Here is a 26,501-nt window from a genome sequence, read left to right on the forward strand (position 1 = left end):
TGTGCCTTTTGTAGGTCTCAATATATGTGCTCCAGTGGATTTTGAGAAATTAACGTTTAAAAAAAGATATATATCTGTAACAGCGGACCGGGCAGCGCTCCAGTACGCGTACTTTTCGCGCAACGGAGCTTTGTGAAGCGAAGCTGATTGGTTCTCCGGCGTCTGTAAACATTCCAAACAGTCCGTAGCGGCCGCCATCTTGTCTCTCGGTAGGATCGAGAGACAAGAGGAGGCCAAAGCGAAGGGGCAAATGACCATAAGGGGGAATAGTAGATCCTCGCTGACCCCCTACGTTTGATGTGGAGGTTTTAAAAGGGCCCCGCGGGGCAAAAAAAAAAAATAATAATAATAATCGAACGGCTGAATGGATTTGCACGAAACTTGGCAAAATATTAGGGACTGGTAGCCCGATGTGCCTTTGCTAGGTCTCAATATATGTGCTCCAGTGGATTTTGAGAAATTAAAGTTCAAAAAAAGATATATATCTGTAACAGCGCTCCGCTTCGCGTACTTTTCGCGTTACGGAGCTTTGCGAAGCTGATTGGTTCTCCGGCGTCTGTCAACATTCCAAACAGTCCGTAGCGGCCGCCATCTTGTCTCTCGGTAGGATTGAGAGACAAGAGGAGGCCAAAGCGAAGGGGGAAATGACCATAAGGGGGCATAGTAGATCCTTCCTGACCTCTTAGGTTTGATGTACCATTTTGCCAAGTTTGGTGTAATTCCATTCAGCCATTCAGGCTGTAGACGTATGTAAATGTCCTATGGAAAATTGCATGGGGAAAACACATTTGAAAGTGTTGAAATTTAGAACCAATTAAAATGTTAGTTTGGTTTTGTATTTGTGTGTGATGAAAGTTAATTGGTTATGTATATATGTCAAATGAGAGGAAACCACAGCCATTTTGTGATACTACTGTCTGAGGTACATTTGTGAGGAATTTTTGGTGGTGAATTTCTGGTGTTTGATTTACACAGTACTAACACTTCTCCTACTTTTAAAAAGGTGAATTGTTAATTTGTAAGGGGAACTATGTTGTACACTTGAAGATAATTTGAAAAATGTTTTCTGTTATTTATTTGCAGTCCTTCTGTTATACTAAATACTTGATAAAGTTAGTTTTATATTATGTATTACTAAAAACGATAAATGAAAGTGATTATTTTTTTCTGCAATTTACAGCAAGCAATTTCAAAATAAAATGGCTCACAATGAAGAGACCGTGGCAATTTCTTTTGAATTGTCCACTACATTGATTGAAATTGAGAGCACCAATAATGAAATATTGTCACAAGGAGGAGATGACTTGTATGATTCCATTAGATTGATTGAAATGGACAGCACCAATAATGAAATATTGTCACAAGGAGATGACTTGAATGATTCCACTACATTGATTGAAATTGAGAGCACCAATAATGAAATATTGTCACAAGGAGGAGATGACTTGTATGATTCCATTAGATTGATTGAAATGGACAGCACCAATAATGAAATATTGTCACAAGGAGGAGATGACTTGAATGATTCCACTACATTGATTAAAATTGAGAGCACCAATAATGAAATATTGTCACGAGGAGATGACTTGAATGATTCCACTACATTGATTGAAATTGACAGCACCAATAATGAAATATTGTCACAAGGAGGAGATGACTTGAATGATTTTTTTGATCAATCTGTTGATGGCGAATTTATCGAATGTTTGGAGACCATAGAGTTAGAAGAATCATCATTGCAGACTTTTCATGAGGAAATTGCTGATGAGGACATGTTACTAGTTCTTTCAAATTTAGAAAATTCTGAAGAATAAATTTATATTTAGAAATCAAAAATTGTTTGAGACATTATTCATTTTTATTTTTAATTTATGAGGTTGTAGCGAAGTGATTGTAGTATAAAATGAGACTTATAGTATAGAGTGCAACATTTTTATGTTACATGGTAAGTTTACTCATATTTACTTCCCTTCTGCCACTATATTATCTCCAATGTGTATTTGACATCTCTTCTTCATCTCCGGCCTCCTTTCTCTCACTGTGTGTCTCCGATGCATCTTATCGCTGCTATTTTGTGTAATTACAGAAGAGAGTAAAATAAAATAGTTCGGAACGTGAAAAGGGGGCAAAGTAGAGTACTCCTCACCCCCTAGGCCTTTTTAGGCGGTCCCAAAAGGATCAGTTTCTGCTTTCCTAAGAGATTATGGTATGAGTTCCATATACCACAATAACTTGCATTACAACATGCAAGATATCTATCTCCTATTACCAACTTTTGGAGATATTCGCGCTAAGCGCGAATATCTCCAAAAAGTAACACCTGCCCTGAGCAGTTCTTAGCCATGTTATCCAATGGGAGGTGGATAACATGGCTAAGAGCATTAGCTCGGTAATGCATGAATATCGCTGAGTTTTTAGCGATATTCATGCATTGCGGCCGTTTATTATCGCATTTGCGATAAACCTTGATAATAGCAAGGTTTATCTTCGATAATTTCTGACGATGCTTAGCGGTAAAAAATTCGTTGGTAAGCATCGTTAGCGATAAATATCGCTTAACTTTGGTAATATGCCCCAACGTCTGTTAACGTTCGATTCGAAGGAAATGAGGAAGTGTTGAAAAACATTGTCTGCGCCATCTTGCCTTTTTTGAAATGCCACACTTTTGTCGTGCACGGCAGCCATTTTAGATGCCTTGACCAGACCCACTCTCTGCACGCTGTTGATTCGTAGCATGGCTCCTCACCCTCGCAAGCATCTTCCCCAGGCACTGGTCACCCCCGCTCTCTGTCTTATGCATGGGCAATAAACCTCCCCCCATCTGCGCTGCTCTTCCCTGAGAATCACACTCTGTGCCCGCCCGACACCTCCCTTTCGCCCTATTCACTACCGCACCCTCTGACACTCCTCTTCCTCTGTGTCCGATTGTCCAGGCTATCACCTAGCCCTGCAGATGTAGTTTATGGCCCCAGCTGTAAAGAATCACCCCTCTTCAAAGGAGTTATAGTAGATCAAGGCCCACACCCGATGAGATCCGTCACACCACACGTGTTCCTACTATCTGAAAACCATCCTGTATTGTGATTGGGGAGGGGACCGAGCCTGAAGCGGAAGATTCCAGGAATGACTCTTTGTACATCAAAGTTTTTACAATTATGTGTCACATTAAAAATATATAGCACTCCAACAAAGTAGTAGGAATATAAAACTTTAATAACATATAAATATATACAACAAAACAAAAACAGTAAAAACATTTAAACAACGAAGAGACCGTGGCAATTTCTTTTGAATTATCCAATAGATTTATTGAAATTGACAGCACCAATAATGAAATATTCTTGTCAGTAGCGGTCTGTTGTGCGAATAGTTCCAAGGCAGCAGAACGCGCTGAAATCTAGATGGCACGAAAGTGATGTCTAGTAAGTTGCCGCCCAGCAAATAACGGCGTGGGGCGCCGCGGGGGTGAGTGAGTCCAGTAGGCACCACAGCTATTCTTACCGGCATTGCAGAATTACTGCTGGGGACAATGCCTGTGCTGTAGCAGGGTCACAGCAGAAACAAAAAGGATTCTGTTGAAGATGTTGTTGGTTTTAAATTTGAAAACAGTTCTGGTGTCAACTGCTATGCTAATGTAGTGGTTAATGTTTTGTTTTCTCTAGAAAATGTAAAAGAGGGGGAGGCAGTCCAAAGTTCCGTTAAAAGGGCAAAGGAAAGGATCGATGGTTTGAACTATCAGTCAAAAAGGGGAGGGAGTGCAACAATTTTTCCTACCGGGTCACACTGTGCTTTCACCGGAACTGAGGTCTGCAGGATTCTAGTAATTCAAAGTGAGGCTGGCGCCAGCATGGGAGCACCGACGTCCCGTGGATACAGTTTCGTCACTCCACGGGCGATCATGGCAGTCATTCCCCATCGGGGGTCGGAGACTCCCGCGGCTCCTCTAGAATCTTCAAGGTCGTGGAGGACTACGGTGGTGGAGTCAACCAGTGACCGGGCCATTTCTTTATGCTGGGCCCGCTCTTGCCAGGTCGACCGCCATTTTGAGAGTTCGGTAGCTACTGGCGATCGCGGGGTCAAATGAGCGGACGGGCTCCACCCTGCCGGGCGAGACGTTGCAGCATGGCCACAGTGGAAGAACCCTTTTCCGGGCGCCTGGAGCGCTGAGGGTGCAGCTGGGAAGCCTCCACCTGGGGAGGCGGGAGAGGCCTGTTCGCACCGTCTCTCCCTCCCAGTGCACCCCACGGCGTCTCGCTTGAGATTTGTTATGGCCGGACCAGGCGATGAGGACGAGGGGGGGGGGGGGGGTCGGAGGCATGTGCAAGACATCCCCCCCCAGTGTTGTTGCAGCCATTATTCATGAAAGAAGAAGTGTCCCGTCCGTCTTCGGGCCGGGCTTCCGGTAGATGTCGGCCGGACGCCCCTGGCTCTGGCCCCATGAACGGGTTTCTTGGTTTATCGGCTGCAGCCGGATCCCATCGGCCTCGGCCCCCCGACCGTTGGTGGCCGGACCGGAAGAGCATGTGGCGGGAGTACCTGCAACTCTCAAGGGCCACCGCGGCCGGACTGGGAGAGAGAGGGGAGGGTCGAGGAGACATTCCCCCCCCCTGCAACTGTTCAGCGTTGTAAAGGCAATCCCCTGGCCGGGTCCCGCTGGCCTCGGCCTCTCCTCCGGCTACACCCTACGTTAGGATCTCCTGGCCGAGGCGTGGCAGCAGGACCTGCCTTATATGGGCTGCTCCCGGCTGGGCGTAGCCGCAACCCTGCCCCCCTTGGAAGTTTCCAGAGTGGGGGCGGATGTTCTACTGACTTGCATTTTCCCTAGTCTATCGATTTTTTTGGCGTGGCAGGCGGTGGGACAGCGAGGGGTGAATTGGTTTCTCTTACTGTTTTTCTGGTCTCTCACCACTGGCATATTTTAACGTTTTCTTGTTTCTAGGACATTAATAGGTTTTATCATTACGTTATGTTATCGTTTCTTTGTTCGTTGTTTAATAAAAGTTCATGTTCATCAGTGGCCTACTGATTTTCGTTTTCCTATTCTTTTCTTTCCAGGTTGTTTCATGCTAAAGTTTCTGTTAACAGGATACAGTGATCACTTCGTTATTATTGCATATGTCCTTTTCACTAGGGGTGCTCTCTGGTCGGGCCAGATGACGTATCTCTAGTAAATGGTCCGGGTGAAACAGGTGCATCAATCAGTGGGGAGTAGATAGGCATGACAGATTACAACGGGGGAGAAAGGTCCGCATTACGTACCCTTTCACTACTTGCAAAGATTTTCCTACGTTTATTTGCAAACAGGGAATACCTCCAAAAAGAACTAATTCCCAAACAGTCAATGTTCGGACAATCAATCAATCAATGAGGAATGAAATAGGTACGACGTGTTAAAGGCTTGCGTTACCTACCATTCACTATCTGCAAAGGGAGAGAGAATATTCCTATTCTTCCTCGTTTGCAGGCAGAGAAGATCCTTAAGAGAACCAACTTCTAACAATTCAATGCTCGATTCAAACAATCAACAAGGGGTACTGTGAACACAAATGAACGCCGCTTATGTACATACGCATTGCTATTTTCAACAGGTTGTTCCTAATGTTTCTATTTTAGCGAGGTCAAAAAGAGATCCCATTAGTGGCCTACTGATTTTGCTCGATTCCTTTTGTTTTTTTACACGATTTTTTGCTATCTGCAAAGACTAAACAGAGTATTGCGACTCTGTGCTTGTTTGTAAATAGAGAATGAACCAAAGAGAACAATCAATCAAATGGAGAGAGAAGCAGGCACGCCGGATTACAAAGGGGGCAAAGGGCTGCGTTAACTACCCTTCACTATCTGCAAAGAGAGAGTACTCCTAATAGAAATGAGGGGTGGGGGGCAGCATTCAAAGCAGATCAGTGTGCATAAACACGAAAATGTTTTTACTTACCACGTACTTGACATTCGACAGCTTATGATATTTGCTATTAAAAAAACCATTGAAATTCACTGAAAAAACCATAGGTTATAGACCATATATAGTTAGGAATTAGCATTTACAAAACCTTGAAAATTCACTGAAAAAACCATAGGTTATAGACCATATATAGTTAGGAATTAGCATTTACAAAACCTTGAAAATTCACTGCAAAAACCATAGGTTAGAGACCATATATAGTTAGCTGGACATTTTATTGACATAAAACCAATGAAATTCCATATATAGTTAGTTGCACTAACTATATATCGCGCACCCGCAATCCACTGCTGATGATGTCACATATTACATCATTCATGACATGGTCAGTGACATCACTGATGACATCACTGATGACATCTCAAATGACATCACTGATGACATCACTGATGACATCATCCAGTGACTGTGTGTTTCTGTAAAGTTTAAATATGTTTTACATATTGAAGAATGAGTAGATGTATAAGTGTCTGGATGAAGCATTTAGTAGGTGGGTGACTGACTGTATGAGTGAGTGATTAAATGTGTCTCACTGAGTGCATGGGTTAGTGACTAAACTGTCTTAATTTGTGCATTATTATGTCTGTTGTTCTGTAAACTGCTGCATGTGTTGATCAGTAGCTATATGAGTAACTATATGGGTTATTAATTGATTGTCCAAGTATTTGTATGGGAGACTGAGTGTATGTGTGGCTGGCTGGGAGATGTGTGACTCTGTGCAGATCAATGTGTACTTGTATCAATGATTGTATAAGAGAGTAAGTATGTGTTAGTATATGTTTGAAAATGTAAGGTACTCTATGTTTAACTGTATAGATTAGAAAATGGAAGTGTGATTGATTCTTTACAGGACTGACTAGGTGTGTGAGTAACTCCATGGATGAGTGGCAGAGTGTGAGTGTCTGTATAGGTGTATGAGTGCATATGATAGTGTTGTAAAGATGAGTGATTGTATGTATGAATGATTGTATGGGTGAATGAGTGAATGTGTGTGTAGACGTAGGAATCAGTGAGTGTGTATGTAGTAACTAGTATTGGTGTGTCTATGGTTTCAAAAATTATACTCTGTATTTAACACTGGGTGTAACAGAGGTTATATCAAAGTGTGAGGAGATGCATTGTATTGTCACATTAATGATATCATCATTGATGTGACCATTGATGTCAAATGAGATATCATCAGTGATGTCATCAGTGATGTCATTTGAGATGTCATCAGTGATGTCATCAGTGATGTCACTGACCATGTCATGAATGATGTAATATGTGACATCATCAGCAGTGGATTGCGGGTGCGCGATATATAGTTAGTGCAACTAACTATATATGGAATTTCATTGGTTTTATGTCAATAAAATGTCCAGCTAACTATATATGGTCTCTAACCTATGGTTTTTGCAGTGAATTTTCAAGGTTTTGTAAATGCTAATTCCTAACTATATATGGTCTATAACCTATGGTTTTTTCAGTGAATTTTCAAGGTTTTGTAAATGCTAATTCCTAACTATATATGGTCTATAACCTATGGTTTTTTCAGTGAATATATATATATATATATATGTATGTATACACACACACACACGTCTTTAAAATTACACAAGTCGGCTCTATTTGCCTGCCCCCTCCTCACCTTCACATCGTGGAACTGTAGCACTCCATACAACATTACCATCTTGTAAAAGGCAGGTAATTGTCTCTGATCCTTGAGTTTTTATGAAACCCTCATCACAATGAAAAGAAACAGAGCTTCCAAGAAGAAATCTGTCGCCAAAACGCCGTCCGTTCATAGGAATTCCAGGATCATGGCACTCATTCTGGCCAAAGGCTGCAAAAAAACAGAAAGCGAATATTATTATTCATAGGTTTATAACAAGTAAATGGTGTTACTTTAAGCCTTTTACACCCAATGAGGATCCCTGGGAGCTCTTTTACAAAAAAGTAAGATGATTGAAATAGAGTAAGTTCAATAGCAAAAAATATAAAGAAGGCATGTGTGGAATGAATATACAAAATCACTTATCAGCAAATGGGTTGTTGAAGCTTTCTGAAGTTGATATGATTGCTTATCTGGCCCAAACTAAAAACTCAAAGTTGCATTTCTTGCTTTTATGTTACTGCCACTATGTCACATTAGGCCACGTGATTCCTAAGCAATATATTGTGAGTCATGGTTGAGGAGGCATGAAATATTGTTTATTTTAATTTAGATGGTTAGACAGCTTTGCATCCTGAGGGCTCTGTGCATAATGCACATTGTCTTCTGCTGTGTCCTTTGTTGAATTTGTAGCACTGAGCTGATTTAGTCTATACATTCTTCCTACACCATTTTTTTTGCTGATTTTCATATAGCACAAACTCGACCAGAAACGCTTTACATGAGCACCAGTTGCATAACAGACAGATACATTCATTTTTGTTAGGCACAGATAGATTAAATGATTTGCCCAGAATTACAAGATGTCGAGTGCCTAGACTTGAGCCTGAATCCCGAGCTTCTAGGTCGACTGTTCTAGCCGTTAGGCCACATCTTCTCCCCCCAATTGTATGTAGTGGTAAGCCAAAATAAGAGAAGATAGAAATGGTTACATTTGAACCCAACATAGCAACAGCAGAGCAGTGTAATAGTTTTTGATTAAAGACAGACATGCATGGACTAATACCCAAAAGCACTTTAGCCTTTAAGAGACCTTTGCCAGCCACAACCTTGGATGCTGCCCCCCCAGAAGATCTGACTTTCATAAAAAGACTGAGGGCCTGATTTCAAGATTAGCAGATGGGAACTTTGTCACAAAAGTGCTAGATATCCTGTCTGCTTAATTTCAAGTGCATTTTATCTTAATACACTTATAATAAGGGAGACCGGAAATGTGTCATATTCGTGACGGAGTGCCCATCTGTCAAACTCTAAATCCGTCCCAAGTGTACAATTACTATCCAACAAGAGGGGGTCGGGGGAAGGGTGGCAATCAGGGATAATGTGGGGCAGATTAAGGGGAAGGATAACCCGGCTGTAGATAATGATACCCAATCTCCTGAGACACAGACGGAGGTAGGCGACACTATAGTTGAGTTGCCAACTGTAGGGGATAAAGAAAGAACGCAAGAAATCGTGAGGCCAATGGGTCCTAGTGGGGAAGAAACTGATGAAACTTTACATGTTGGGGAATATAGCCCAGTGAGAGAACTAGGTCTTACTGGTACCAGGGCAATAGAGGGTAGTATCAAAATCCTGTCCTGGAATCTGGCAGGGATTAGAAATAAACTATTGATTCCCGAGTGGGGTCTTTTTATAGAAAAACACGACATCTGCTTGATGCAGGAGACATGGGCATTGGAAGAGACTGTAATGGCTGGAATTGCCACTTTTAATATCTTGGCTACAACTCGGGGAAGGGGAAGACCTTCGGGAGGCCTAACCACATTGGTGGGTACGCACCTGGGTGCCAAATCAGCCCATATTCCAGCTGATTCACCCGACGTCCAATGTGTTCTTTTAACGTTGCTAGATTCCACACGGATTGCCTTACTTAATATCTATTCCAGGCCTATGAAGAGTGGCAGGAATCTGGCACTATTGATACGCTAAGGCAGTTTATCCTGACTCTCGATACAACAGTAGCCCTAATAGTTGGCGGTGACTTTAACTGTCAATTTGAACCTCTTTGTAGCTTAGATATAGGAGGATTAGCTGATAAGGACCAGTATTGGTGTATCCCAGACCCGCAGATACCACCTGCTAGAGCATGGACCCCATTGGCTCTTCAAATCAAATCCTTCTCCCTTACAGCGTCCTTGCGGGCATGTAATGGGAGGGTAGATCCAGATAGGCCGGGCTCACCAACTTTTAATAGAGTAGGGCAAAACTCTATTATTGATTATATAATGGTTGAGCTCAGACATTGGGATAAGATCCTGGATTTTAGGGTACATAAGAGGAGAGACAGTGACCATAATGCCCTGGTCCTGACAATGAAACCTGGGAGTTTTGGGTTGTCTAACCCTGCCCATGAGCCTAATGCTGCTCAACAGTCCCTCCTTCTAACTAACAACAGGAGGAGAGTTAAATGGTGCCATTTGCAGAGTTCTCCAACTAAACGTGCTAGATTATACCAGCTGGCACTACCGCAGTTGGTAGAAATGGGAGAGTTGGGTTCAAAAGACCCCCAGCGAGATTTTCAGATCAAGATCTTAGAAACGCATAAGCAGTTGGTCGCTAAACTGTCTGATGTGTTTTACCCTCATGGTAGTACGAAGCTAAGCCCAGTTCTAACCCATCCCTGGTATGATGCATCCTGTCGGAAAGCAAAAAAAGATCTGCTAACCGCAATAAAAGAAAAGGATAAAACCGCCATTAAACAATGTCGGACTAAGTATAATCAGGTTATCAACAGGGAAAAGAAAGACTGGGAGATGAATAGATGGGAAGAACTAAGATCAGCACTCTTACGTAAGGATTCAAAATCATTTTGGGCCATTGTTAGTTTTGGCGCGCGTGAGGGTGGATTAGCACCCGTATCGAACATAGCACCTGCGGTCTAGGAAGCCTATTTTGGAGCACTTTATGCTAATCCCATTGAGGAGGCCTCTTCGGTCTTTATCCCCAGACCCCTCCATGAGTGTCGATTGGAGGGGCCGATGGATGCTGTGTTGTGTGAGGCTGAGGAGACTCCCTCGCTTTCTACCCCAGGACCCCTCCATGAGTATCGATTGGCGGGGCCTTTGGATATTGTGCTGGGTAGGATTACAGTGGCCCCACCAGGAGCCCTCCATGAGTATTGACTGGATGGGCTTTTTGACATCACGCTTGTTGAGGTTGAAGCTGCAATAGCTAAACTTCTACCCAACAAGGCGCCTGGTTTAGATACGTTGCCTGGGGATCTATTTCGGTCTCAGCCGAAAATTTGGGCACCATATCTGGTTGTTTTATTTAATGCACTATTGAAGGGGATGGACCCACCAGAAACCTGGCTTGGAGCTGAGATAGTCCCTGCCCATAAAAAAGGATGCCCTCTAACTCCGTCTAACTATAGGCCCATCAGTTTGATAGACACTATGCAAAAACTGATGGGTAGGATTATTTTAGACAGAATCCAGGGCTGGATGGAGGAAAATGAGATTTTGAGTACTCTACAGGCTGGGTTTAGGATGGGTATATCTACCCTAGACCAAATATTTAGGCTCCAGGTATTATTTTGGAAAACGGTGAGAGTGGAGGGTGGCAGCCAGTACCTCATCTTTGTTGACCTGCGGGCCGCTTTTGACTTAGTCCCCAGGGGAAAGCCGTGGAGAGTATTAATGGATCTGGGCCTTCCAGCCTATTTATTGGATGTCTTGAATAGACTCCACACGGATAATTATGCCCAAGTTAGGTGTGGGAGACATGGTGAACTGACAGCTCGGTTTCCCATGAAGAAGGGGGTTCGCCAGGTCTGTGTCCTGGCCCCAACTTTGTTTTGTCTCTATATAAACGGCCTAGTTGAACATCTGCTTAGAGTTAAGGACAACGATGCCCCAAGGCTAGCGTCCGGACGGGTGCCCCCTTTGATGTTTGCGGATGACACTCTGCTGTTGTCTAAAACATCAACGGGCATCCAACGCATACTGGACGGTTTCGCAGCATTTTGCACATTGCGTGGTCTAGAGATAAACTTAGATAAGACTAAGTTCATGATTTTTAATCCCCCTAAACAGACCCGTCCAAACCCGCTCCTGAATGGCACTCCTCTGGAAAGAGTTAGGACCTTTGAGTACTTATCGGAAAGTTACGATTGGGGTATTCAGACAGCAAAGGCGGCCCTTACGCTATCCCAAGTGGTGGGTGGAATTGGTAAAGTGCAGAGAACCTCAGACTTTAAGCCAGCGGCCCCGGTCGTTGAAATTTACAGACTTCAGGCCAGAATGGCTTCTATGTATGGGGCAGAATTATGGGGACACCAACGTACACCCAGCCTCATGAAGGTTGAGCATACCTTCATGAGGAATCTATTGGGTTTGCCAGTTAGTACACCACTTATTCCCCTACGTATGGACCTGGGGTTAGACCCATAGAGGAGGTAGTAGCTGCATGGTCGATGCTGTACTGGAAGAGACTATGGTCAGTTCCTGAACTGGCTTCTTACAAAGAAGAATTTATAGAGGTGTGGGACTCTTTAAAAACAAAGAACATTATGTGGCTCCTACATATTAGGGCACTTAGTAACTGTATTGGCTTACCTGAGCGGTGGGATAACCCCAAAGAAAGTTGTCCAGGGATTACCAAGGCAGACCTGTTACACCATCTCAGGAACTACAACTCATTATCCTTACAGAGGTGTACTACCGTAGGAAAATTGACGATAGAGTTCCTCCAAGTAAAAATCGAATCTAAAAAGGAGGATTTTTTGGACATAATTTATCCCTCACTAGCGAGGAAACTCTACATGCAGTTTAGGATCAGCAGTCTTCCACTCAGGGCATTTACTTGTAAATGGGCTAATACAGAGAACCCTGGGTGCCCGGCATTGTAACTATAAGCGTGAGGATGTATTTCACGTATTGTTTTTTTGCCCTGCTTATCAGTTCACAAGGAAATGTTGGTTGATCCCACTCTGTAGGAATTTAGGTGTCCGCCAATGTGTCCAAGCGTCCTTAGGTATGACACCCACCCTCCTATTGTGTTTGCTGTCTCACGGTTCCTACTTGGCATGTGGCGTAGACGGAAACGTTTTTTAAGATAAATCATGTCTATTTCTAGATTTTATTCTGTCTAACTTGATAACTATTAAGGTTTAATGTATTCTTAGTTAAATGTTACTGGACATGTATTTTTTGTTTTACCTATTTCGTGTTTGTATGTATGTATTTTATCTGTACTTTTATGGTCTGTGGTGACCGAACTAAAGTTATCAATGATGATGATGAGGATGATGGTATTTTTCAAACTTGCCTAGTCAGAGGTGAAAACTTGTATAAAAGGATGTTGATGACATTATTTTCCCATGAACCCTTGGCAGGGAACAGGACAACGAGAATTGTTGGCACCGGAAGAACTGCCCTGGTGGGATGTATATATGAAGAATCTGCTGGCTACAATACATTTGTGAACTGTGTATCCCTGGACTGAAGAACCATGGCTAAATGTATTTTGGTTCATCTATTTCAAGAGTCACTTGCTGTGCAATATGGGTGTTGCCTGGCTTGTTTCCTTGAGTTTATATCTATCTCCTATATGACTGCTATTTCAATGACTAATGGCATTCTGCTAGATTGAATAGCTATGTCTTGGTAATAACACATAATTTGAATATGTCTCTTACTCATCTCGAGGAACGGGTCCTGATGTAGGCATGAATTTCTTTGACTTGCAAGTTATGAGCACACTATAGGCCAAACATGAACCCAACGTGGAAACAGCAGAGCAGTGTAATAGTTTTTTTTATTAAAGGCAGACACTCATGGACTAATGCACACAAATTATTGATTTTTCTAGAGACCTTTGCTGGCCACAGCCTTGGATGATGCCCCGCTTGAAGATTTGACTTTCTTAAAACAACTAAGGACCTGATTTAGAGTCTGGCAGATATGTACTTTGTTATAAATGTGATTGATAATCCTGACTGCCAAATTTCAAGTGCATTATATCCTAAGGCACTTATATTGAGAGAACCAGAAACCCATCAAATTAGTGACAGAGCACCCATCTGTCAAACTCTAAATCAGTCCCAAAGTCAGAAGGTATAATCTTTGACTGCAATGAACCAATAAATATATCTGGCCTCTGCTCCATTGAGGTTGGCCTGGCATTGGACCTATGTTCTCGTCAACCAAAAACAGTGACTTTTGTATGGTGCCTTTTTTTTCTTGGTTGTTTTTGCCCTGAGGCGTTTCAAAGTTGTATCTTCTGTTTGCTTCAAACAATTTTGATGATGTTAGTGTTTTTTTTCTCATGAATTAATTTTGTATTTTCTTTAATTAGTTTGGGAATTACATTGTGTAGTGTGGGCACACCACATGTCATGCTTTGCTGCTTGCCATTATTCCTATACTGTTTACCTGTCAATAATTGGACATGTCCCCTGGTGACACTGCCTGGCATGGTTATGGTACATACCTGTAAGAAGCAACATGCCCTGCATTTGTAAATGTACATGATCCTAATTCTTGTTTTCTTTGTATAGAAAGCTTTAATTAAAGAGAATCTATAGCATACCACTGTGTGGTACAAGAAGCCCTGGCAACAGCTTCACATCACTAGAAACACAATCTGATGTAGTGATGCCCAAATCGTGCATTCTAAAATGAGTTCTTAATACCCAAGGAATACCAATGATATATTCTTATTGTGCCGCACTTAATACAACTCTAGAGGTCTAATACAATCCATATGATAAGGTAGCATTTTCACAGCAAAATGCACAATTCACAAATACAGTTGCAACCTTGTCCCAGTTGGATCAGACTTCTGACATTTTTAAAATTCACAAAAATGTCCAGGAGTATGCATGTGTGGCTGTAACTTTCAAAGAGTACTTGTGTACATACAAATGTAAACATTTGGATATTTATCTAGTGTATTTCTGAATAATAAATGTAAAGCATGAGTGAATATGGTAAACTGTAATGCGTTTTCTGTGGAGATTTGACTTTTTCGCAGGTACTTCCTCAACTCTCCTGTCTATTTTAGGATTTTTGCCTTTCCTTTACCTCCTTGAATACTGATGTACTCCTCCAGTGGTAGGAATAAATCTGCAACCTATTTAAGAGTGACAAAATATCTGCACATTTTTTGACAAATCACAAATTTTTGGAAATATTAGTTGTCACCTTATTTTTCAGGTGCTCATTAAGGTGGGTGAGCCACTGGAAGCTCGAGCTAGGCTCAACCAGATACTTGGCACAGGCCCAGCTCGAGACCCACTTGGAAACTCAAATCCAGGATGAGCCATACTTTCATAGGAGGCCATGTGGCTTAGTGACTACAAATGATGACCATGTGACATGGGGAACCAGGTACAATCCTGGACTTGGCAACCTGTAAATATTGGATCATGTCACTGTGTCATAAACAACATGTGTAAAGCAATCTTTGTCTTTTGTGAAGCGCTCCTATATCCGTGAGCAAGGTTTTCACTATGTGAAACTGCCAAAAATAAAATATGAAATCTGCCCATCACCCATTCTTTATTAGGAATATGCTAAAGTGGATTTAATTTAAGTGAGTGCAATTTGGGCACCGATTTCTACAAAATGCATTGGTATTTTGTGAACCAAATACACATATACAGATTTGTAAGGAGACAGAATTCGACCGACCTCATTAATGAGGGAGGTCACAAATTAAGACCCACTATGATTGGTTACAGTCAGCGGCATGGTGGACTTTAGGGGTCATCAAACCACCATGTATGTGTCTGCTTTTAAATAAAGCAAATCTTTTTTAAATGAATCCCGTTTTCCTAAAAGGAAGACAGAATGTGTTTAAAATAGTAAATTAATTATTTTCACGAGCAGGCAGTGGTCCCATGGATCACTGGTGGCTCCTAAAAAATAATTTTGAGGTAATTCACAAAAAGGACCCCTTCTCATTTACGAATGGTTATCGCCAATTTGGATTTAGTGACAACCAGATTTTGTTCCCAAAAAACACTAATACATAGTTTAAGGAATCTGTATTTGCAAGGGGCGCCCTTTACATGCCTCTTCCCAAAAATGATTCTGTATTATTTATGAAACCTAAATTGTGATTTGGTAACGTGTTACAGAATCACAGTTGACACGGAGCCCTAGGCCAAACACAGGGGACATATGAGAGGTTTTCACGAATCGATCTTAGTTCATGAATAGCATTTTCATCACAGCGAGGACAGGAATGTTTCTCCATTTCTGCTCACCTTTAAAAAGTACTTCTTGGTGCAGGGATATAATCTGATATGTTAAGTTGAAATTCTTTTGCGTGTTTAAGAAACATGCTATAAATTTTGAAGACACCATACCATTTTGTAATATAAAGTTTGTTGTATGATTTCAATGCCAAATATTTTCAGGGCATAGCTCTAGAGCCAGAATTGGGCCTTGCCTCTCCTCGGGATCTGCTCTCCGTATTAAACTATTGACTTGCCTTGCTCTACGGCCTCTGCCCTCAGTGGCAGCTTTTCTTCTAAGGTGGAGGAGGTGTAGAAGAAAAATAAAATGATAATAACCTGGGGCCATATTATCAAGGAAGCTGCGGTAGTTTATCGCCACTTTACCGGCAGGAAACTGCTGATAAAGCGGCGATAATGGGCTTGATAATATGCGAATCGAATTTCAATCGAAGCCCAGGTTAGATGTGTGAACATCCAACCTGGGCTTCGATTGAAATTCGAATCGCATATTATCAAGGCCATTATCGCCGCTCTATCGGCAGTTTCCTGCCGGTAAAGCGGCGATAAACTACCGCAGCTTCCTTGATAATATGGCCCCTGGTTCTTATTTTATTTTTCACTAAGGGCTGGGTATGGGCAGGTGGAGCTGGGCTACGGAGGAGGAGCGGTTTGCCCACTCCAAATGAGCATGACTGCTTGGCCGGCCCTCTCGGTCCGACCAAACAGTCCTGCACACTTTCCCTCTTCCTCACTAGACTTGCTTAACACAGCCTGATGAGGAACATGCTAAGCATCCCTGTCCCCTTCTGAGCACCAAACCACGGCACTCACCCCTGCCAGCCGCCACTCCCTGCACTGAAATCCCCACACCTTTTCACGCTGAGATATGTGCACACCATAATAATGCAATTTCAAGTTTGAACTGGAATCCGATAGCTAATTAAAATTATGAACCACACTTTGAATTTGCAATTGCACTTGGTGCTCTTCTCACATCAACATTTAACTAGGTGTGTGACTACATGTCTGAATTAGACCTTTGTTTTGTTGGTGACTACTTTGAAAACATACACACATTTATCTAAAAATCGATTTGAAATATAAACACTGACTTACTTGTGTAAGTGATATTGAAGCCTCTTCCGGTAGTAGAATGATCTGACTGAAATTCCAGCCGTACAATATGCCCATTACTAGCAATTTGAGCGGGAACATCGTTGCCAGAGAAAGTGCCAAGGGCTGGCAAATCAGAAATGCCATCATCCTTTACTGAGATAAAATCAAACTGTGGTTCCACATCAAAATCGTTGAAAATTAAATGAATCCTGCTTCCAGGTTCTGAGATTATTAGCCAGACACAGTTCATGTTGTTTCCATACTCGTCGGGGTAGTTCGGCGAGAGAATAATTCCAGATGGCGTTGTGAAGTTGAAGAAGCATGAGACTGCATAGAAGATATTTAATTAGGTTAATTTCGGTAATTAGCGCATATTGTCTTCGTTCTGTTTGTTTCCTACACACACAACTTTCTAGCTACTAACACTTTAAATGCATTTTTAAAGAGACAAACAGATTTTCTCACTGCAGATAATGATCGTGTATTACTCTGTTGCAAGATCGATGGTACAAGCTCATTTTGAAAAACTCTTCATTTGTATCATTAATATATATTTCAACAAAAATCTGTTTTATATGATTTTTACACAATGGTGACATTAATCGAAGGTTTTTAAGAGTTCTACGAGAGTCTAAACATGTATCTCACTTAAATTATATTGTATTAAACACAGTTATTTAAGAAATACGACCGTACGTGAATATGCCACTTGCAGTGTTCAAATGTGCACGTTTTCTTCCTGCTGAAAAAAATGTCAAGACACATATGTGCTATTCTTATTAGGTTCTGAGGGCCGAGGTGCTTAGACCTACCAGAAAAACTCATAGAAGCTAAGCTTGAAATATTTACGTTCCTTTTATTAGATAGCAAAATAACATATTGATATTGACACAACTCTTTGACAAGGTTCTGCTGCATACTTCTTCATATGCATGAATATTTGTAGAGTGCACGTCTAAAGTACGTATTACAGCAGAGAACTGAAAGGTGGTGTGAGTCAAGAAACATGACTCAGAATTATTTGCAGGTTGGACCCTGTTGAGAGGGGAGGAACCACCCTCTTCGAACGGAGACATTTTGGAAGGATAGAGAATGACGAGGGATGACGTGGCTTCCATGGCCATACAGCTGCCGCATCACTTTTTACCGTGCAAGTGACTTAAGGTTTATTCAATTCCTTGGCACATATGAAACTGTCAACGTAGTATTGAAAGCAGATGGGGCGGGTGGGGGCATTACAGAAGCCCCCTCAGCACCAAGAGACAGTGGCAGTGCTAGGAGGGTGGCATGGTCACAGTGACCATAATGGCAGGTTAATCACTCCTAGAAGGGCAGCCATCAATAGGGTGTGTAAGAAGGTTAACATGGATGCTGCAGGTTGCAGACTGTCTGTCTGGAGGGACAGAATGGTGTCAAAGAGACCGTCAACCAGTGTGCTTGTGAAATCGAGGGACAACAACAGGACCTAAACTTGTAGGTTTCAGGGAGAATCTGTGTCACTTTCTTTAGGAGGAAGTGCTGTTAGCTTGAGAGCAGTGTAAAAGATGAATGTGAGCAATTTTAATCTCGTTAACGTGAGTGTAGCAATTTGGGTTAATTTTAAAGATGTGTATTAAATGTTGGCAAGCAAGTCAAATTCTGTTCGCTAGTGTGAATATACAATACTTCTGACACTGGTGGAGAAGATCATGTTTGTATCTTTCCAACGGTACAAAAAGTCGTCACTGATGGTTTTGCAAGACCAGTTCAATGGAATGGGGTCCACTTAAATCTCAGCCTGCAACTATAAATTAGCTGAATAAAGCGAGAAACATCGAGCCACTGAACGAAACACCATTAACATACCCAAAGACCGCATGTCATGATTTGGCAGCAAGATGTGCCTATTTATGCAACATTGTTTTTTTTTAATGTCAACAGTGCTCAATCATCTTTTCTAATGCTTTGGAAATTCAACCAGTGCAGTATTGCGACAAGTGCCACAAAGGTCCTGCTCTCCTAATGCCTACCTCATCGTCCTTGTGCCATTAAATGATATTTAGCAACAGTAGAGGTATTTCTGGGATATTTAAATTTCCCCCAGAGTTACGTTGGAGCAAATTGAATTCCCATGTAATAAGTTGCTTCATGACTCTAATTAAACATCGTTAGGTTTATAACACATGGTTCTTAATATTTTTATTTGTTTACCTCAATTTTATTACAGTTATTTTAACCTAGCTTTTCACCTAGAATAGTTTGTTTACACTATATCCCTGTTGCAACTGATCATGCCTTCCACTAACATTAACTCCCTTAGACTGAGTCCTAGTTTCCACCTGCTCACACACTTTGGGCAAGATGTGCAACCCACCAATTTGCAACTCGCAAATTACGTTGCATTTGCGACTCGCATATTGGGATGTATAACACTATAGACACTGTTAGCGATTCCTAGTGGGGCCGCAAATTGCATGTCTCATGAATATTCATGAGGCAGTCCAAACTTGCGACCCCATTAGGAATGCTAGCACTCCCAGGGATGGTGGCCTGCTGAGGTCAGCAGGCCACCATGTCTGGGACTGCTTTCAAAAAAAGCAGTCTTTATTTTTTTAAATGTAGCCCATTTTCCTTAAAGGAAAAAGGGATGCATTTAAAAAAGAAAAATTAAACGTTTCATTTTCATTTTTTTAAGGGCAGGCAGTGGTCCCTGCCCTTCGTAGGCAAGCCGTTTCTCTTGGCACATTTCTCTCTGCCGAACAAACAATTACGGCGGGAGTCCCACAGGACTCCTCACTTAGTCCTTTATTGTTTAATGTATACATGACCCTTCTCATTTCATTGATCTCGTCATTTGAGATTGATGTGACGCCCTATGCCGACGACACTCAATTGATTCTATCTGTGAACAAAGATTCAACTGTTGCAGGAGCAAACTTTACATTTTGCCTATCGGAGGTCATTCAATGGATGAAGGATAATCATCTCTGGTGCAATTCTTATAAAACGGAGATCCTTCTGATGGGGAAAGACAACCCCTTTCAACCAAGTGCGGCCAGAAGATGCGATAGTCCCCCCGTCTACCGTTGAAGTAGCAACCAATTTGGGAGTGCAGTTTGACAACTCACTCGCCTTTCGACCACATGCCTTGACGATGGCAGGGACTGGTTTGAGTCTAATCAAAACCTTTAAAAATTCTTTGATTTCATTCCTCTTGCCGCTAGGAAGACTGTCTCAGTGGCATTGATCCTCTTGCGCCTAGACTATTGTAACAGCCTTTTGGCAGGGGTCAATAAATCCACACTTAAGAAACTCCAAATGGTCCAACACGCGGCAGCCCGCTTAATTTTGAAGCTCCCTCATAGGTCATCTGTATCGGCAGCGCTAAAACCACTACATTGGCCACCTCTACATAGGAGAATTTTATTTAAAATCCTCTTAATCACTTTTAGAGCAGCAGCAAATATTGGTCCAGTGTATCTTTCAGCCAAATTTTCCCCATATGTTACTGCAAGGACTCTTAGATCTTCCGGGGCAAACCTCCTTAAGCCTCCCTACTTTAGACTTAAATCCAAGGGAGGGAAATCGGTATCCTCTAATGGAATCTCATGCCAGCTCAACTGAGGCTCGTGAAAACAGAAACTCAGTTTAGGAAGGCACTAAAAACTTGGATCTACAGAGCATCGTATGACTTTTGCCGATCACTCATATAGTGACTTACTACTCTCCGCTTAGTTTGATCCTAAACCACTCAGCGCCAGGATGCTCCTTCCAGAGAAACATGTTGCGCTTTACATGTACCCAATTCAATTCAATGCTGTTCAATGTGTAATGTTCCATAAAAACTTGATCTACTGGTCATTATTGAAAGACTAAGGGGCATATTTACAAGGAATTGGTGTAAGGCTGCGCCAAAAGTCATTTTGCTGCACTGCCCTACGCCGGTTCAAAAGGGCAGGAATGCACCTTATTTATAAGATACTGTGCATTCCTGTCCTTTCAGCCAATGCACAATTAGCAGCCGTGCATCAACGCAGGCACCCTTGCACCATGGTGCAAGTGTGTGTGTTGTTGGCAGGGTTGTTTTTGTGGAGGACGGAATACCGTCGTGCACAAACCAATCAGTGGAGGCATTCTGCTTGTTTCATGTGTGCTGCACAATGCAGCTCATGTGGATAGAGGAATACATGAGGATCCTTGTTATGCCTGTGCTAGGGAGGCACAAGGTTTTGGCACTGTTCTCGGTTTACAATATATTATAAATCTGGGACAGAGTCAAAGACCATGGGTGTTGCGTGGGAACACCCACAGTAACACCCATGGAATGCCTCTTTGCCGCAGAGTAAGGCAAGGCAACGACTTGCGCTGCTAGGCCTTACTCATATCTACAAGCCCATGAAAAGCTATGCAGGGTGGCTTTACATAGCAATGTAGATATGGCTAAGCAATGTGCGCTATCAGAATGTCACAAAAGTGACATTCTGGAAGCGTACAGGGCTTGTAAATATGCCCCTAAATGAGCAATAGTCATGCTTTGTACAATGCTATAAGTATGGATAATGGCACACAGCACCATTTTAAGGCAAACAAAAAATGTAACAGGAGGGATCTAGACAGAAGTATGGTGAATAAGGCAAGTGAATCAATAGAGTTTAATTGTTCATGTATCTAACTTTATTGTGATGCATGACCTTTCATCCTTTAAAATCAGCAGAGATGCCATAAGTAGCAATGTCAGTGTTAGGTTTGCTGTCATACACATCATATAACTGGCTTTATAATGGCAGAATCGTTTCTCTTCCTCTGATTTGAACTGAAAAAGACTAAAATTGCCCTGACCACACCAGGCAATGACACAACTGTTGAGTGGTCTAACTCTACACCCAGCATGTGTACAAAACGTGTGTCAGTATCAAAAAAAGCTTTATTTCGATAGTGCATATCTTAAAAGCTGTTCATTTCAGAATAAAAATTATACAGATAAGACAAAATACATTTTCAAAAATGGACAATGTACCATAGTTATTAAACTTGCGAAATTCATTAAAAATAAGAATAATAAATAGATTAAAAAATAGCTTATTCAGTGTAGAAAAAAGTACAAAATGTAAAAATCGGGAAACACATGACCACGGGAGTATTTAGAGATTGACATTCAAATTTCTCGATCTGATACTCCATACCCATCTTAAAAATTTAGCCAGTCCACAAGCATAGAGATCCCGTGCGTCAGTTCTTAAAATACGCAACGCAGCATGACAGCTACGGGTGCGCAGCTGTTTACAGATTGGTTTGAGCCAGCGCTCTCTTGGCACTTGGTAGGCTGGGCAAACAAACATAATGTGTGCAATTGACTCAAGAGTAGCCTCACAAGTTGGGCAGGAAGCTGATGTTTGATAAGGAGGCTTCCACTGCGCAGTTAGCTCTCGTGTAAGAAGTGAGCCTACCCTAAACTCAAAATACAGAGCTCTATCATATGGTTTTTGTATGATGTCTAGATTGGGTTCTAGGGGGTGGAGTGTTTATGCTGCATGAACTCCTCTGTCAGTCTGCCTGTTTTGGAACTGAGGAGGCCATTCTTGCTAACCCACAGCCAATATGCCTTCTTGATTTCTGCCTTGGGTGGAGAGATTCTGTTTATCCATGCCTCTTTGAGATCAAGATCATACTGGAGTTTTTTTACATCTTTTAACCAATTGAACTTATACCACCCATCCTTGTCCATTACTTCGCTTAACCCAGCTGCGTATTTTGACAGTTCTGGTGTCCGCCACAGGCGGGCCCACAACAGAAGGGGGCGCAGTCTTGCAATATCTCTGAGTGAGTGGCAGCCTGGGTCATACAATAAGGGCTTAGTGGGAGTCCTCTGGGGGAGCATCATTAACTCTTTTAGGAATTTGTTTTCAGATCTGGTAATTTGATCTATGTTGGAAAAGCCCCACAGTTCGGCACCGTAGAGGGCCAAGCTCACTGCCCTGGCCTTGTATATCGCGAGGGCGGGGGAAATTGGTCTGCTCAATGAAGAGCGATGTTCTTTTAATATTGCACCCAGTACCCTTTTGTGGTTCAAGAGCATTTTTTGTATGTGGGATCTCCAGAGCATGGAATCAGTAATGCGAATGCCTAGATAGTCGAATGTTCTAACCCTCCCTAATGGGACGCAATTTAGTGAAGGTGGGTTCCTAAGTGGCCTTGATGGATTTAGGATTAGGAACTTTGTTTTCGAGGTGTTGATAATCAGCCCTCTTGTAGTACAGAATAATTGAAAACTATCCAAAAGGCTCTGCAGGCCCCTCGGGGTCTTTGAGATGAGGAGGGTGTCGCCAGCAAACAGGAGGGAGGAAATTCTTTCACCCGCCAGGGCTGGAGCATCAGATGGTATTCGTTGTAGATGTTCAACCACCCCATTCACATACAAAGAGAATAGGGTGGGAGCTAGTACACAGCCGTGGCGGACGCCCCTGTTCACTGGTATTTGAGCGGTTTTCTGCCCTTTAGAACCCCATCTCACTTGGGCATAATTACCATCGTGAAGGCAAATTAGTATATCCAAGATATTCCTAGGGACCCCCAGCTCGGCCAGGACCTGCCACAGGCGCTCACGAGGGACCAGGTCAAAGGCAGTCTTTAGGTCGATAAATGCAAGATAAAGACTGCCTTTGCCTATTTGAACCACCTTCCAATATAGAAGGAGTAGCCTGAACGCCTGTTCGATCGTACCAGAACCTGCCCTAAATCTAGCCTGGTAATCGGAGAGGACCCTGTTTTCATCTGCCCATGTCAAGATCCTCTCCAACACCACCCGACCAACAACCTTTTGGACTGAGGCGATCAAGCTTATTGGAAGGTAGTACAAAACGTGTGTTCTTCGACCAAACTTGGCTATGGCTATACCTCAAGTCCCACCTTAAGACTAGCACGTGTCAATCTCGGAATCTTCCCCAGCAATAGCAGATCAATTCACAGTAGTTGAGATGTCTTGCTCTCTCGAATGATAGGGATATTTTCTAGTTTAATTTGGGGGGGTCTGTGATCATTCATCTTGCTCTGTTGTAAAACTGCTTATTTTTGCTATGCAGGATGGTCTATTTATGAATTAATCCCTTTGGAAAACAGGAGTGACTTCAAACTGTTGCTGTTTCCTCCATTTTTCAATACTGTCATTCCTGAGAGTTATCTATTGACTGTGCTTCAACTTCAATCTGAAATGGCTGATCAGGAATTGGAGCCACTTCTTAATTTGCCATGCCCCCACTTTCTGTTTGTGTTTGAGAGAAATTACCGCATATTTAGAAATCAACATATTTTACCACATTAGCTATGCAATTTAGAACATATGTAACATTAGTAAAATGCATACTTGGAAATTACTTATAAAATGTGTTAATATCTTTTAGTAGAATAAGCAAATAAAATCAAAACATAATATAGAATGACAAACATAGATGTGAGTGATGCTATTAGAAATGCATCACTTAAATTGCATGTATTTAAAAAAATTGCACAAAGCAACTATTCTTTAGCCTTTACAGTGACTAGGCTGAAGCTTCTTTTTGAACTTTGCTCACAGTAAAGTGTGCTGTGCAACAGCTTAACATTGATGTCATCTTAGAAACAAATGTGTTGACTTTAGTATTGTTCATTTAGTTCCTCTCACCTCATGTTAGATCATTTCCATTAAGAATAATACACGTATTGAAACTGAATAGAATAAATGGTGATGTAGACTTTTAATGTTGCTAAAATATTAACTCAATATATGTTTTCACATTTGCTGACTACCCTTTATTTCTGTGTTGAAGCTCACAATGCTTCTTACGTTTAGGGAGGAGGGCTCTCATGGGAACCTTTGCTCATGTACCAATTGTTCCAATGGACTGTATCAATTCAGATGACGAGAGTGCAGGCTGTGGGAATTGGAAGAAGATGCATTGCATGACTTACAACACCATGTTACAAACCGTTCTGATTGGACATCAAGATAAGGTGTCAATACAAACAAATACATGTCTTGAAATGTTATAAGAACAAGTGTTCATAGCTAGTTAGAACCAACCCACCTCTACTTTCCCTAACCTGTCCGGTAGTCTTGCTGCTGGATTTTCCCTTGCCCGCGACTCTTCAACATCGGGAGTTGATTTCGTTTAGAACTTTGAGGTGACTTCTTTTATCAATTTAGTGATCAATACTATTGCACAGATCATTACTCTTAAAGTTGCTACTGCAGCTTCAGGGAATTCGGCTGAGTTTCCAGAACTACTTTCCAAGAGGAGTTCATATTTCTATACATTGCTATCTTCCAGGAGAACTCTTTATGGGTTATTATTTAGAATAGGTCCTTTAGTTAGCTTATTGGGCTTCTTTATGGAGCACGTCTTGATTGCTGATTTCTAACCTTCTTTTATATTTCTGCATTTTTCTATATTGAATAAAGATACTTAAAATTCTAACCATATAGATAAATAAAGCCTTTAAAACTAAACCTACCCTCTCATCATTCACTCAATGTAATCCTAAATGTCCATAATATTTGACAACCTTACTTTGTAGGTGGCTCTAATTCTCAACACGGTGGAAAAGGTCCATCCGACCTCCCCAGTGGCTGGAGGATTCTACATGGTGCCATTTGTAACTGGGTGTATCTTAAGATCTGAACCATCGAGGAGAATCCTTTTGGGCTCCAGAACATCTTGCTCATCATCTAGTGTCCTCCCTCTTGCAATTTAGTCCAGAATGTCCTGGATCTGTACCTAATCCTCACATTGGTTTAAATCTTTCAGTTACTCTTTCTCTCAGAAGATGAGGTGAATTAAAGCCTCTCTCCTTGTGAAACGGAGCACAGTGGATAGCCCTCATACATCTCCACTGATTTATTCCCATTGGGAATTGGGACTGGCTCTGTTGGAGAGTGTGAAAGTGTTGGACTTGGCATCCTTGGTATTGATTTCCCCCAACTTTTTGCTTTCCACCCTCCTGCTTTTGCTGATTTCATTTTGGTTGGATTTAAGCCTCTGCACACTTTACTGCTGCTGACCAGTGCCAAAGTGCTTGTGCTCTCTCCTTCAAACCTGGTAAAATTGTCTTGCACAAAATGAGCACATTTAATTTACTTATACACCTCTAGTAAAGTGATACTCTCATAAGTTAAATGCTACTAGTGGGCCTCCAGCACTAACTCTGCCACCCTCTTAAGTAGCCCTTTAAACATGTCTCAGGCCTTATGTTGCAGTCTGTGCTTGCAATTTAATCTTCCATTTTGATCTGGCAAAATGAACCTTTTGCAAGGCATAAACCTTCTTATTTACTACATATAAGACATCCCTAGGATGGGCCCTAAATAGCCCAGTGGGAAGGGTCCAGTTTATTTAAAAGGTTGAACATGTACTTTTAAGCTTGCTTTGCATTTCCTGGTAGTGAAAAAGCTTTAAATACATTTTCACTACTGCAAGGCCTTCCTCTGCAGTAGGGTAACATTGGATTGCCCTGATACATCTAAAAACTGCTAACTTTCAATTGGGAGCAGTTAGGATGGTCAAATTTGGTGTCTGCATCACAGCTTTGCAACTCCTCTGAACTGTTCCTGTACAACGTGGGATCTCACAACA

The 26,501-nt window shown here is 41.9% G+C and overlaps 1 protein-coding gene across 1 annotated transcript in view; it reads right to left on the reverse strand.

Moving 5' to 3' along the window:
• Nucleotides 1-26,501, reverse strand: part of CSMD1 (CUB and Sushi multiple domains 1) — a 4,503,734-nt gene that overhangs the window by 2,066,468 nt on the left and 2,410,765 nt on the right. Inside the window, exons 14-15 of the mRNA XM_078647516.1 lie at nt 16,918-17,244; nt 7,590-7,784 (exon numbers count right to left, since the gene is read on the reverse strand). Of these exons, the coding sequence (XP_078503642.1) occupies nt 7,590-7,784; nt 16,918-17,244 (522 nt within the window). The remainder of the gene's footprint in view (nt 1-7,589; nt 7,785-16,917; nt 17,245-26,501) is intronic.

Source organism: Lissotriton helveticus, chromosome 6, assembly GCF_964261635.1.
Source record: "Lissotriton helveticus chromosome 6, aLisHel1.1, whole genome shotgun sequence".
Taxonomy (NCBI): Eukaryota; Metazoa; Chordata; class Amphibia; order Caudata; family Salamandridae; genus Lissotriton; species Lissotriton helveticus.